The sequence below is a fragment of the Amblyraja radiata genome, chromosome 6 (genome assembly GCF_010909765.2).
Source record: "Amblyraja radiata isolate CabotCenter1 chromosome 6, sAmbRad1.1.pri, whole genome shotgun sequence".
Lineage (NCBI taxonomy): Eukaryota > Metazoa > Chordata > Chondrichthyes > Rajiformes > Rajidae > Amblyraja > Amblyraja radiata.
The window spans coordinates 42,267,864-42,283,712 of record NC_045961.1 but is presented as its reverse complement, the minus strand read 5'-3'; the positions used below and the strand labels follow the sequence as shown (position 1 = coordinate 42,283,712).

Here is a 15,849-nt window from a genome sequence, read left to right as displayed (position 1 = left end):
CTTCCACCCAATTTATTTCCTGCAGTTTGGCCCATAATTTTGCCCTTTCCGACCAAAGATATGAGGGTATCCAGTGCACAGTTAGCTTCCCATCCCCATGCTGCCTGTACTATATCAGCTGCCATTAGACTTTAATCCCATCTTCCAAAATAATCCTTCAGGGCCTTGGAGAAGAAACAGATTATTTTAAAATACTAATTAATGCAGACACCTCAGCAGCTGTAGTGCTAAACAAGGTTATAATCTGATCATTAGCTGCAAGTATTTAATAGTCAGACATAGAGCTAGTAAATAATAAAAATGTATAATATTGGTAACAAAAAGTGGAAGAGACCTAACTTACATCAATATCCCCTTGACTGATTGTTTCTGGATCTTCGCCCATCATGTTAGCTAGATGTCTCTTTCCAATATTGAACTCTTCAATTTGCTGCTTAATAAATTCTTCGGTATAATTCACATGGAATGTAGCAGCCATACTTTTCTTCTGCAAGGAGTTGCTGCTGCAGATGAATCGTACCAGCTGAAATAAAACAAGAAACGCCATTATCTTTTAACTTACTGATTCCGACTGGTGCATTACCTTTTCATGCAAATTATTTTGAAATCCATCCCAATGCAGCCATAATACTTGACTCTAAGAAGAATTAACTTGTCAGCTCTCCTCTCATCACATATTGCCAAACTGCAAAGGGTGCACACAAAATGGCTGTAAACATTCTTAATAAAAAGCTGTAGAATAATACTTTTCATAATTTAACAAGGAAACTGTTATTATGATTGAATTTATTTCCTTATTAAATTGTGGAGTTGGTCTGAAGGGACCAGAACATTTTGTTATTCATTGGCACTTGTTGTTTTTAAGCACAACCATCTACAAAGGAATGATCCCACTGCTTATTTTTCACTATTTCCCAGCATCCAGAAGTTGTTTCCCAACTAGCCTATTATGAAATTGATTGTGTGATGTTAAAACTTTTTTTGGATTCTTATTCTGAATGAACCCGGCATACCTTGGTATGAAAATTGTTTAAAACCAACTAATCTGTTAAATCCTTTACAACAAGCATTTCTACAAAATAAGGTAACTAAAAGAGCATGGTTTCTCACACAGACTTATAGAAATATAACACGTCTAAGACTAAACTTTCAATTAAAAAAATTCAAAACAAATTTAATTTAGAAAGCAAAGAAACTGTAGGTGTTAGAAATCAGAAATCAAACCATAAAATGTTGGATATATTCATCGTGAGATAACATATGTAGAAAGAGAAGCAGAATTAAATTTTGATAGAAATAAATGTTCACATTGATGATCTTTAACCTGAAAGTTATTGACGAGAATTTTCCTTCTCCAATATGTTGCCAGTATTTTTGGAACTTTTTACAAATTTTACTTCGGAGTCACGTGAGTGACTTCGTGAAGAACCCCGCCTACGGCGCATCCGTGTCATATCGCATACACGCATTGAACGTGTCGGACCTGGGGAGGACGTCCCCTTGAACGGGAGAGTTAGAAAGCCGGTCGACGGCAGGAAAGTGATTCTGCATTTTCACCGTTTTTTAGGAATGGATAGAGGACGCAGAAAGGCTGTGAAGAAGCTGCAGGATGTCGGCGGTAAAGGTGCCGGGGACCCGCAGCAGCAGCCGACGGCACAGGCAGTTTGCGTTGAGCCAGCTGTGCCAGATTCAAACCCCGCGCCGGGAAAAACTAATTCTAGACCGGGCGGGAAGGCGAAACGCAAAACGAACCGCTGGGAAAGTGAGCCCGAAAAATCGCCGGTAAATACTTACTTGTATAGCAGTGATGATGACCAGCTGCAGGGCATAGAGCAGCCGGCAGCGATCGCATCTGCAGAGCTCGGAAAACAGTACGAGTGGCTGCAGCATGTGGGGCCGTCATCTATCTGTTTGGAGGAGTACCGGGACGGCGAAAAACGGCGTTTGCAGCGGCCGGGAGCAACCAGAGCCGGTAGGCATGGCGACGAGTTGCGATTTAAACCGCGTGCGACTAGTGCCCGAGGGCACGAAAGTCGGCAGGAGCGGTGGGCTAAAAAGAAACACCCGCGAGCGACTAGTGCGGGAGAGCACGAAAGTCGGCTGGAGCGGTTGTGGGAGGAACATCTCCATAGTGTCAGGCTCCAGAAAATGGATAAAAGCCGCACACATACAGGTGTAAGTCCCTCAGAGCATGGCCAGAAAAGGCTGCTGGACATATCATCCTCATCTGAAGAGGGTGTTCAAGGGCTGCCTGACTCGGACTCTGAACAAGAGTCAGAGCCACGTTCCCATATGGAGGATGAGGGAACACAGTTGCTGGACATGGTGCACACATATTTCCAGCAAGAAGAAACTGGAAAAGACCTAGAGGCCAGGATGGCGGCCAGCATTGATTATATGACGACCCATCACCTCAAAACTGATACCTTAGCTGAGGTATGGGCAAGACATTTACCTCCGCGAAATTGTGCGGCTCTGAATGTACCCAAGGTGAACCGAAGCATTTGGAGACACGTGGGGCAGGATATTCGGAGTCTGGATATAAAAATACAGAATGCTAGTAAAGGACTCTCGGCGGGTATAACAGCTTTGGCCCGTAGGCTGGAAAATGTGGATATGTCCAATGACATGAAAGACGCTTTAGCACTGTTTTGCAATGTTCAATTTGAACTGAACAACATCAGGAAAGGGGCTATTCAGCCAACGTTAGACCCAAAATTTGCAATCCTGTGCAAACAGAAAGCCATAAAACCTCAAAATTTGTTGTTTGGGGGTGACCTATCAAAACAGGTCAAAGATTTGGAGGAAGAGGCCAAAACGTTGGGCCTAATAAAAGCGACCAAAGGATATGTCGGAAAACGGTATCATCCTTATGGGACGACTAAATAAGCAAGTACTAGTATGTATAGTACGAAAAATTGGAGAGAGGCCAGAGGAAACCAGCAACAGCGTCCTTTTTTAGGGGTTGGCCCGGGACGCCCACAATGGAAAATGCGGAAGCCTCCACTTCAACATTTACCCCACTTTCAACCTCAAGGCCCTCCGCAACCTCGGTTAAGACCAAGAAAGTAACACCACCGATAACCATGGAGGTAGGTGGGTCTGTGCCTCAAAAATTAATAAGGAGCACAGAACTTGGAGGGAGGTTGCAATTTCATTTGGAAGCATGGTGTAAGTTAACTGTGGATAGGTATATCCTTAGCAGTATTAAGGGATATCTTATAGAGTTTATACACATACAAGAACCTCCAGTACAACATACACCGGACAGAACTTATATGCTTACCAAATTAGACAGAGCTAAAGCAAAAATTGAAATACAAAGGTTGTTCACGAAAGGAGTAATTGAAAAAACCAAACATGAACAACAGGAATTTGTCTCAAATATATTCATTAGACATAAGAAAGATGGGGGTTGCCGGATAATTATTGATTTATCAACACTTAATAAGTTTGTACAATATGCTCATTTTAAAATGGAAAACTTATGAATTGGCTAGTAGAGCAGTGGTTGCCACAAGTAAATTGATGGAACAGCTGGGATTCATTATCCATCCAATTAAGTCAAGATTAACACCTGCAACTAATATTGATTACTTGGGGTTCACTATTAACACACTTGATATGTTAGTGACTTTACCTATAGGGAAAGCCACTGAGTTCCAAAAGGATTGCACAGAGCTTATTAATACCGTTAAACCATCCATTAGACGGGTAGCCAGGATTATTGGGAAAATTATAGCCACGTTTCCTGCCATTCAATTTGGACGATTGCATTACCAAAATTTACAGAGAGAAAAAATTAGAGCACTAAAAATTAATAGAGGCCATTTTGATAGGCCTATGGAGCTAACAATTAGAGCTATAAAAGAACTACAATGGTGGGAACAAAATGTTATATATAGCTCCAACCCAATGGTTATTCCAAACCCATCTGTTGGTATTACAAACAGATGCCAGTGCACTGGGTTGGGGAGCAACGGATACCATCTCGAGCTCTGGAGGGAGATGGAATATACAGGAAACTAACCTACTTACCACAAAGGGTATAAATTACTTAGAAATGTTGAGTGCTTTTTATGGTTTAAAATCTTATTGCTCGGGAATGATTAACCAGCATGTTAGATTGCAGATAGACAATACCACGGTGGTGGCATATATAAATCATATGGGTGGAAATATATCAATATCCTGTGATGAATTGGCAAACCATATTTGGGAATGGTGTATCCAAAGGAATATTTGGTTATCGGCTACGTATCTACCAGGAATACTTAATTCAGTGGCAGACGCCAGGTCACGAAAATTTAATGAAAATACGGAATGGATGTTAGACATTTGCTGATATCACAGCAAAGTACGGAAGGCCGGATATTGATCTTTTTTTGCATCCAGGTTAAATCATCAGTTACCTAGGTATATATCATGGGAACCAGATCCTGAGGCAGAAGCTACAGATGCATTCTCTTTGCACTGGGGGAAATGGTTCATTTATGCATTTCCTCCTTTCTGCCTCATCAATCGGGTACTACGGAAAATTCAGCTAGACTCGGCATCTGGGATTCTCATAGTACCTGATTGGCCTACCCAACCATGGTTCTCGGTGCTGCAGGATTTGGTGCTTACACCATATATTACTTTAAAACATAGTCCTCAGTTGCTGGTGCATCCGGTGACTGGGGACAGCCATCCTTGCCATAATTATCTAAATTTATTGGTTTGTAGACTCTGAAGGAACCATTTCGGCATATGGGTTTATCTGATAGAACTGTGGACATGATCACAGCAGCACAGAGACTTTCCACTCAAAAACAATATTTATGTCATGTCAAGAAATGGACTAAATACTGCCTGGACAACAATCTAGACCACAGAAAGGTGGATATTCCAGCTGTCCTAGAATTCCTCACAAGCCTGCACTTTGAAGGACTCAGTTACAGCACGGTCAATAGTGCTAGGAGTGCCTTGTCCAGTTATTTATGGGAAGGCACAGAAAGACAGGGTGTCGGCTCACATCCTCTAGTAATAAAACTGCTACGAGGCATCTTTAACACTAACCCACCAACGGCTAGATATAGCCAAATCTGGGATGTGAGCGTAGTCCTAAAAATGTTACGGAATTGGTCACCGGCTACGGCATTACCGCTAAACTATCTAACTATGAAAATGGTTATGCTTATGGCGCTGGTCACAGCGCAAAGGGTCCAGTCATTACAGAAGTTAAGATTGGATAACTTGACGGAGGCGACAGGAAGGCTGATTTTCGTGATCCAGGGCCTTATTAAGCAAAATAGACCAGGATCAGCGGGTCAGGTGATAGAGTTCATAGCCTATCCACAGGATGAACGTCTCTGTGTAGTAAAACACATCATGTTATATATGGACAGAACGAAGGCTATCAGAGGCAATGAAAAGGCTCTTTTAATTAGCCATAAGAAGCCATACCATAAAGTCTCGACTCAGACCATTTCACGGTGGCTGAGATATTGCTTAGTTCAGGCAGGAGTGGACACTAATGTATTCAAATCTCACTCCACCAGGGCTGCATCTACATCAGCAGCTAATCGCCTGGAGGTACCGATGGACAATATCCTCAGAACTGCAGGATGGTCATCAGAGAAAACGTTTCGCACATATTACAACAAACCAGTTAGAAAAGAAGAAACGTTTTCGGGCAAAATTTTGAGTTCTATTTAATTTACACCTGAAGCTTATAAGGTTTATAAATTGATTTAATAAATATTATTTACAATTTTTGCTTAAGAATGTTGGTATCATTGTGTTTTTTTTTTTTAAATACCAGTAACAATTTCTCCCAAACTACCAAGGCAGTTGTGAAGATTGGACTCGTTCCACGGCATGAGGTCACAGAGCTTTGAAGTCTTCACGAAGTCACTCACGTGACTCCGAAGTAAAATAGTAAGATTAAACGAGAACTTACCAGTTTGAAGTTTGATCTTTATTTTATGAGGAGGAACGTTGAGGGAATACGTGCCCTCCGCTCCCACCCTTATATGGTCATATCTTAAACTTTAAACATATTTTATTCATTAGTTAAAAAAAATGTACCTTGACTTGTTTCACCCCGCTCACATAATAGGTGAGTTAGATGAAAAGCGTGACAAAATTGGCTGAAAGTCTGAATGTCTTTGCCTATTGTTGCCTATCAATTTTCTCCAGAGATGCTGCCTGACCTACTGAATTACTCCAGCATTTTGTGTCTGTTTTATGACAAACAGATTATTTGAATGGACTCAAGCAATTTTGCAACATTGTTGCATTTAGATATGATAGTTGCTTCGGTGTAACTGTACCTCTTTCTGTGTTTAGTGTTACTGCTTCAGGTAAATGAATATAACCTGAAATTACATATTCTACCATTATTTCAGAGTTTTATTTGATTGCCTTTTTTAAAAACAAATTTTTGGTACCTTTCTCCAAACACGCACTATTAATGTCATCACATTATAAGTATCATGCCATCTCCTAAACATTAATGTGGAGAAATTCAAGTTTTTTCCCCCCGGACAAATAGGTCAGCCAGGAAATTTTTCAAATGAATTATCAACACCTATTAACATTATCTGTCATTTAAAATTAATTCATTATTGGGGGTTGGGGATAAGTGAGAGATATCCAGAGTTGATAAAAACACAAATAGTAGTTTCAAGGAAGATAAGGCAGGGATGGAGATTGGTTTTATGTCAGATGAAAATGATGTTGTTTGAAGATGAACTGAGGCTTTGACAAAAAACAAGTACAATGTGAAGGGCACACAATGAATTAAGAAGTGAAAGGTTGCCTAGTTCATTGATGACAATGTTGCGTTGAGTCACAATCATGTAATCATGAGGTAGTCGTGTCAAAGCTTATGCAAAATATAAAAAATATATTAAACCTATTACTATATTGAACCCAAGAAGCTACATTTTGATGCCAAATGGCAGAGTTGCCATTTAACTACACAATACTCAGATCGTAATTATTTTTTACTATTATGTTATGGTTGGCTTCTGGGGGTGGGGAGATGGGATCATGTGACATTTCTAGTAGTGTAATTTAGAAATGCACAGGAAATTGATTGAGAAGCACTTAAATGGGACATATTTAGGTGGTGGACAAGCACATGGTGATGATGCAGCATTCTAGAAATTTAGAGAAAGGGTAGGTTAGCTCTTGAACAGTAGACAATGTAAACATGTGAAACATTTGTTATCTTTCAAAATAAATGGCAGCCCTATACATATGGAAGATCAGAGATGGAGTTGGCTTCACCATTCAACGTATTCAGCAGCTCATTGGGAATTGCACATGTTCACCATTCTCTGAGCGAAGACATTTCTTTCAATCTTAAAATGCGGAATCAAAAGAACTGCAGATGTTGGCTAATAAAAGGACACAAAGTACTGGAGTAACTCAGCAGTCGAGGCAGCATCTCTGGATAACATACATAGGTGACATTTTGGGATGAGACCCTTCTTCAGACTGATCTGGATCTTAGTTCTGGATGTCCTTCTTGATCACTTGAGAATGCAGCTAATTGCTCCAATCTCTCAAGTTAGGGAAAATATCCTCCTAGAATTGAAACTGTCGAACCCTGTCGTAATTTTGTACATTTCATTGAGATCCCTTTTCATTTTTCTAAACACCAATGAACACAGGTCCATTCAAAAAACAAGTAGGTTCAATTTATTCTACCACCTTTTATTCAAGTTTTCATATATTGGCTTCTGCTCATGCAGCTCAAATTGTACATTCACACATCATTTTATATTCTTGAATTCAATTACCAGAGTATGCATATAAGAAACCTTACACTTTTAGTTCTTCAAAAGCAATAAAATACTACTTGGATGCGAAAATAATCTGCATATGGCAAAATCCATAAATAATAAATATATGCAATCATGATTAAACTTAGTAAAGTGGTCAAAAGACTTGGCAAATTCCAGTACTCTTTTTAGAAATGGCATGCAAGATATTTTGAGCTCAGATGGAACTTACTATAAAAAAAACCCACAATTTAACAGTGGAGTCACAGTACAAAACTGCCAATGCTGGAATCTTGAGTAAACAACAAATAGCTGGAGAAACGGACAGGCATCACATGTGTGGGAATGGACAGACTGAAGAAGGATCCTGATGATATAAAACATTACCTGTCCATTCTCTCCACAGATGCTGGCCTGACCCACTGGGTTACTCCAGCACATTGTGTTTTTCATTGCAAACCAGCATCTGCAGTAACTTGTGTCTGCGGGCTACTCCAGTGATTTTGTGTTTGCACAACTTAACAGTGTACCATTCCTTGTCTGAAATAGGGTCAGTCTGAAGAAGGGTCTCGACCCGAAACATCACCCATTCCTTCTCTCCAGAGATGCTGCCTGTCCTACTGAGTTACTCCAGCATTTTGTGTCTGCCATTCCTTGTACGCTGTTCTAAAGTGTTAACGCCAAGGCTTTAAGGCTTCTTAATTCATGTCATAAGAACAAAATTAGGCCACTCGGCTCATCAAGTCTACTCCACCGTTCAATCAGGGTAAATCTATATCTACCTCTCAACCACATTCTCCTACCTTCTCCCATAACACCCTTATTAAATCAAGAATCTGTCAATCTCCGGTATAAAAATACCCAATTACTTGGCCTCCACAGCCATCTATGGCAATGAATTTAACATACACCACCCTCTGACTAAATAAATTCCTCCTCATCTCCGTTCTAAAGGTCAGAACACACAGGTCACCTTCTGACATATATTACACCTAAATCAAGACTGCAGGACCATGTGAGGCTGCTGCTGGAGCTGGGAGTGATTGGATGAATGAGATTAGGGAGAAGGTTTCATTAAAGGACATAAATGTTGGAGTAACTCAGCGGGTCAGGCATGCATAGGTGACGTTTCGGGACCCATCGTCAGACTCTGGCACTTTGTGAACCAGCACCTGCAGTTATTTCCTTGTTTCTACAGAAGGCTCCAATGTCAGGCCTCAGCGTATATTTCTCTCCCCTTAACGTCTAATCTGCGTCGGCACGTCCACGAGAAGAAGCCGGATGATGCAGTAAAGACTGGCACTCACAGATGGCATCCAGCCCGCCGTGGGTGAAGTCTGCAGCGGCAGCAGCACCGCGCAGCGCCGACATCGCCGCAGCAACGCACTGAATGTCCCACCGCCCGCCGCCATGTCCCTGTCCGGCGCCGCCGCCGGCACTGCGCAAGCCCGCCCGCTCGCTGGGTGACCTCTCACCCGCCGCTTCACACTGCGGCCGCAAACAAGTCGCAGCGCGCCGACGGTTCAATGCCGAGGTTGAACTTGGTCGGAGTGAGCTACTCGGTGACGGGAAGGACGATGACGGCAGGGGAAGGGACGAGGCCGTGTTTGGAGATGAGCGATGCAGGAACCGGAGGAGGTGCGCACGCGTAATTGGGCCTGGAGAGTAACTATGGCGACGGGCGCTGGGCGACGCCAGGTGAGCATCCAGTCAAGAGTGGAAATCAAGTCAACCTTCTTTAAGTGATAAGAATAGAATTAGGTCATTCGTCCCATCAAGTCCACTACAAGTTTTGAACAATGACCAAGGAAAAAAAAAATCTGATGAAACCATAACTCTGTTTCTCTTTCCACAGATGCTGCCTGACCAAGCTGTGTGTTCCCAGCATTTTCTGTTTGTGTGCAAGAAATACTCAACCTTCTGGTTGATTTCTGCGCAAACACCTCATCAGTGGTTATCAAGGCAAAACTGTCCTCCATTGTAATAAGAAGGGACTGCAGATGCTGGTTTATAGCAAAGATAGGCACAAAATGCTGGAGTAACTCAGTGGTAACAGGCAGCATCTCTGGAGAGAAGGAATACCCATTCCCTAAACCTACAATCAGCAGATGGATTGGATATTCATTAGATGTATACATCTAAAGCCATTAATTCTATGCTTGGTAGATTTGCAGGTTTTGACTACCTTTGCATACCGTGTGTATTGAAACATGTATCCAGGCTCTATCACTAAGGAGGATATCATAGTCAAAAATTGAAAACACCATTTTCATATCCCTCTGTGGGTTCAGGCTACCACGCTGCCTTTCAACTCGCAGACTAAATCCATTTCCCGTGCTACCTTTAAAATGACCAGGGTCATGTTATGATAAAATAGGCCGATGTCAGGATGGCTTTGTGAAGGGTAGGTCTTGCTTGACAAATTTGCTGGAATTATTTGAAGAAGCAAATAGCAGGATAGACAAAGGAGAGTCAGTGGACGTTGTATATTAATGATTTGGACAAGGGGATTGAAGGCTTTGTGCCAAAGTTTGCGGATGATACGAAAATAGGTGGAGGGGCAGATAGTGCAGAGAAAGCAGGGACTCTGCAAAAGGACTTGGGCAGGTTGGGAGAGTGGGCTGAGAAGTGGCAGATGGAATATAATGTAGCAAAGTGTGGAGTCATGCATTTTGGTAGTAGGAGTAAAGGATAGACTATTTTCTAAATGGGGTGAGAATCCAGAAATCAGAGGTGCAAAGGGACTTGGGAGTGCTGGTGCAGGATTCCCCAAAAGTTAATCTGCAAGTCTAATCGGTAGTAAAGAAAGCAAACTCAATGCTAGCATTTATTTCAAGAGGGCTTGTATATAAAACCAGGGATGTAATGTTGAGGCTCTGGAAGGTGCTGGTAAGGCCGCATTTCGAATATTGTGAGCAATTTTGGGCACCATATCTGAGGAAGGATGTGCTGGCTCTGGTGATGATCCAGAGGAGGTTTACAAGAATGATTCCAGGAATTAGCAGATTAACCTATAATGAGCGTCTGTCGGCACGGGATCTGTACTCGCTGGAGTTTAGAAGAATGAGGGGGACCCTCATTGAAACATACAGAGTAGTGAAAGGCTTGGATAGAGTGGATGTGGAGAGGATGTTTCCTGGATACTTTCAAGAAAGAGCTAGATAGGGCTCTTAAAGAGAGCGGAGTCAGGGGATATGGGGAGAAGGCAGGAACTGATTGGGGATGATCAGCCATGATCACATTGAATGGCGGTGCTGGCTCGAAGGGCCGAATGGCCTACTCCTGCACCTATTGTACGGGTGTCCGAGGTTATGGGGCGAATGCAGGAGAATGGGGTTAGGAGGCAGAGATAGATCAGCCATGATTGAATGGTGGAGTAGTGCTGATGGGCCGAATGGCCTAATTCTACTCCTATTCCTTGTGACCTTATGTTTCCTGTGCACCCTTTAAATTTTGCTGTTTATTTTGAAATGTTATAATAATTATAGTAACATGTAAATAAAAGTGAATTAAAATGTACTTTAGCATTGATAGATCCATGCCAGAATATAACAAAGTCCTGAGTAGTACGGGATCATCGGAGCTATACTGCATTATTTTAAAGAAGAACAGGAGAGTACTCCTCTGTATTCTAACTTTCTAGTGGAACTAATGTTCATTGAGTTTCTAAATTACATTTTTTAATGTAAATTAAAACACCACTGATCCCAGACATAATTTCTCTATCTAGTACCTCGTGTGATTCCCCTTATACTTTCCAGACCTCGCCTTAAATCCTTACCACCTTAAGCGAAATAAACAACCATTTTGTGGAAATTCATCAAATGTGTTTTAGAAGTCTTTGTATCTTTTTGTAGAGCTCTTGACAGTACATATACATTGCAGCTGGATAAAACTCAAGTATATTGCTTAAAACTATAGAATCATGAAAGTTTACAGGACAGAAGAAAGCTATTTGTGTCTGTGATACATTTCACAGTGGCAAACCAAAACTAATCTTGCTGCTTGTTCTGTCCTTATGGTCTTATATCCTTTTCGGCCACAAATATTTATACAGTTTTCATTGAAAACTTCCATTTGTATTTCTTTTCACTACTCCCTGTGGCAAACTATTTCATGCTTCAACAATCATCCCTGTAAAGGAATTTCATCTAACTTCCCTCTTCATTTTCTTAAGCATTAATTTCAAATTGATGATACCTTGTCACCCATTCGGCATCCAGAAGAAACATGCCCAGAAATTCCTCCAAAAGGTATTGCTAAAGTTGCCACGTAGCAACAACTGCTCATTTTAGAACACTTCCAAAACTCAATTCCTTTGAAGTTAGTGCAATACATCTTGGGAGTCGAGAAGAATGTACAGCCACTGCTATGTAGTGCATTGAGAGCTACTGACCAGGGTGATTTTCCAGGTAATAATGTTTCCCTATTTATTCTCGAGTAATTCATCAGAAATTTAACAACCTCGATTATTTCTTCTTCTGTGCTCTAGCTGAAAATATGCTTTACCCACTTGTTCATTTTTTCAGAGGATTATTTATTACATGCCACAAAGATTTTGTTCTTCCACAGCCTTTGCATCTTTCCCTTCAGTATAGCTTCCTATACTATTTCCCCTCAGAAGTACATTGCCTTGACATTATTCACTTTATGCCCAAGACTAAATCATCAATATGGAATCACACGGCAGAGGAAGGTATTGAACTCATTCACTTCTGCCCTTCCTTCGAAATAACTACCAAAAACATTTTTAGTTTAGTTTTAGTTTAGTTTAGAGATAGTGCGGAAACAGGCCCTTTGGCCCACTGAGTCTGCACTGACTGTGATTCCCACACATTAACACTATCATATACGCACTAGGGACAATTTACACGTATACCAAGCCAATTTACCTACATACCTGTACGTCTTTGGAGTGTGGAAGGAAACCGAAGATCTCGGAGAAAACCCACGCAGGTCACGGGGAGAATGTAAAACTCCATACAGATAGCACCCGTGGTCAGGATCGAACGCGGGTCTCCTGCGCTGCAAGCTCAATAAGGCAGCAACTCTACCGCTGTGCCATCATGTTGCCTATCACTTTTTCTATCCCTTTTTTTGCCAGTTATTTTTAATTTCTGTTCTCTGACCACTAACTCTCATACTAATGGAAATTGTCACGGTGAGAATGACAGTGCACCTAGTTCTGACCCAGCCTTACTCAGTCCAAACAATAATTTTATTCCGCTATTTCCATTTTATATCCATCAACCATCTTCCAAGACATGCTGTTACATTTTCCCTTCAGCAGATACTGGAATTACTGGATCCTTTTTCAGACTGCCAGCCTGAACAAGGAGCCCGACCTGAAACATCACCTGTCCTTTTTCTCCAGATATACTACCTGACCTGCTGAGTTACTCCAGCACTTTATGTCTACCTTTGGTATGAACCAGCATATGCAGTTCTTTGTGTCTTCCTCTAGCGACTGTCATTGTCATTCAACCAATGACTATATTAAATGTATTTTAGGACATGACATGGGCTGCTCAGAAAGCAATTGGAACTTTGCTTGTGAACAGCTTTTGAAAATGACTCACTGGAATGGGCTCCATTGTGGATGGAGATTTAGCCGATCACAAGGAAAGATTCAACACAACATTGTAGGTCGCAGTGTGGCTCGGGGCTTCCTTGACCCATCTCTCAACATTGCCAGAAAACTGGATAAAAGTGGGAGAAATATTCATCCTGGGGCTAAGTTCTTTCCACTTCATATAAAACATTTTGTTTTCCAAGTCTAAACATAAAAGACACAAGAGAGAAAATTTAATAGGTAATAATGGATTGCAATAGTATATTTGATTTTGACATTTTTTTGGTGGTACACCAATGTGTCAAGTTCAGAACTAGCACAAGTTTTCTTAAACTTTTCTAATGCATTCCAATGCCATTCCAATTTTCACTTGCTTAAAAATCTGGCATTGGAACACGGTGTTGATAATTAACAATGGACATACAACAGTGAAAGTGCAAAAATAGAAAATAAATGTGGCATTGGAGAGAATAATATAACAAAAAATGTACATTACAATACCAGAAGTGCAAAATACATATTCTAATTTATAAAAGATAATAAAGTAATTGATACCCAAGCCGAGAGTCGATATCTGTACATGATCACTTGGTCATGCCAGGTTCTAGATTAATTCTCCCTTTTCAAAACACTCTGTACTAATTGAGAAGGAATTAATATTGATTAATATCTGCATTATTTCCATTCTTCAGATGAACAAGTATCATACAGTATTTATTTCCCTCCGTTCTTGTCCCTGTAATGAAGTAACTTTGATACACGTGGAATATGACGGAGATGGCGGTGTTCCCATTTACCTGCTTCCCTTTTTCTTCTATTTTGTGGACATACTGAGTTTGGCCAATGGCATTAAAGAAATCTTGGTGAGTTGCTTAAGGGGCACCCAAAATGGTCCATCAAGTTGTGAATATATAAGGTTGTAGATGGGCTACCAAAGTTGTTACTTTGACTTGGAAGCTATAGAGCTGCATTCATCCAGTTAAGTGAGTTAATCATCTGCTCTGATCTGCCATTTTCACACCTTACATTCTCTTTCTACCCATCCATATCTCCAGTTTCCCTCTCCTGACTCTCAGTCAGAAGAAGGGTCTCAACCCGAAACGTCACCCATTTCTTCTCACCAGAGATGCTGCCTGTTCCACAAAGTTACTCCAGCCTTTTGTGTCTCTCTATTCTATCTCAATTCACTTGTACCTTTGCAAATGGAAGAGACAACCGCACGTCGCATGATATCCGTTCCATGACTGATTATTTTACCCACAATATTTACATTGTAGTTTATGACTTTAATGATATGTCAAACAGTAAACCCTCGAACCATGAGGGGGTGTATGGTGTCCACTATTGTCGATTGTCCGATGTACAGTGGCTTGCAAAAGTATTCATACCCCTTGAACTTTTCCACATTTTGTCACGTTACAACCACAAACGTAAATGTATTTTATTGGGATTTTATGTGATAGACCAACACAAAGTGGTGCATAATTGTGAAGTGGAAGGAAAATGATACATGGTTTTCAAATTTTTTTACAAATAAAAAACTGAAAAGTGTGGTGTGCAAAAGTACTGAGTCAATACTTTGTAGAACCACCTTTCGCTGCAATTACAGCTGCAAGTCTTTTGGGGTATGTCTCTGCCAGCTTTGCACATCTAGAGACTGAAATTTTTGCCCATTCTTCTTTGCAAAATAGCTCAAGCTCAGCCAGATTGGATGGAGAGCGTCTGTGAACAGCAATTTTCAAGTCTTGCCAGAGATTCTCAATTGGATTTAGGTCTGGACTTTGACTGGGCCATTCTAACACATGAATATGCTTTGATCTAAACCATTCCATTGTAGCTCTGGCTGTATGTTTAGGGTCGTTGTCCTGCTGGAAGGTGAACCTCCACCCCAGTCTCAAGTCTTTTGCAGACTCTAACAGGTTTTCTTCCAAGATTGCCCTGTATTTGGCTCCATCCATCTTCCCATCAACTCTGACCAGCTTCCCTGTCCCTGCTGAAGAAAAGCATCCCCACAGCATGATGCTGCCACCACCATGTTTCACAGTGGGGATGGTGTGTTCAGGGTGATGTGCAGTGTTAGTTTTCCGCCACACATAGCGTTTTGCATTTAGGCCAAAAACTTCAATTTTGGTCTCATCTGACCAGAGCACCTTCCTCCACATGTTTGCTGTGTCCCCCACATGTTTGCTGTGTCCCCCACATGGCTTGTGGCAAACTGCAAACGGGACTTCTTATGGCTTTTTTTCAACAATGGCTTTCTTCTTGCCACTCTTCCATAAAGGCCCGATTTGTGAAGTGCATGACTAATAGTTGTCCTGTGGACAGATTCTCCCACCTGAGCTGTGGATCTCTGCAGCTCCTCCAGAGTTACCATGGGCCTCTTGGCTGCTTCTCTGATTAATGCTCTCCTTGCCCGGCCTGTCAGTTTAGGTGGACGGCCATGTATTGGTAGGTTTGCAGTTGTGCCATACTCTTTCCATTTTCGGATGATGGATTGAACAGTGC

The 15,849-nt window shown here is 41.3% G+C and overlaps 1 protein-coding gene across 1 annotated transcript in view; it reads right to left on the bottom strand.

Annotated features, from left to right (window-relative positions):
* The window catches only part of mrps9 (mitochondrial ribosomal protein S9), a 73,355-nt gene extending 64,030 nt beyond the window's left edge, over window positions 1-9,325 (bottom strand). The window contains exons 1-2 of the mRNA XM_033022608.1: window positions 9,080-9,325; window positions 344-523 (exon numbers count right to left, since the gene is read on the bottom strand). Coding sequence (XP_032878499.1) covers window positions 344-523; window positions 9,080-9,184 — 285 coding nt within the window. The 5' untranslated portion in view covers window positions 9,185-9,325. The remainder of the gene's footprint in view (window positions 1-343; window positions 524-9,079) is intronic.
* Window positions 9,326-15,849: the final 6,524 nt, after the last annotated feature.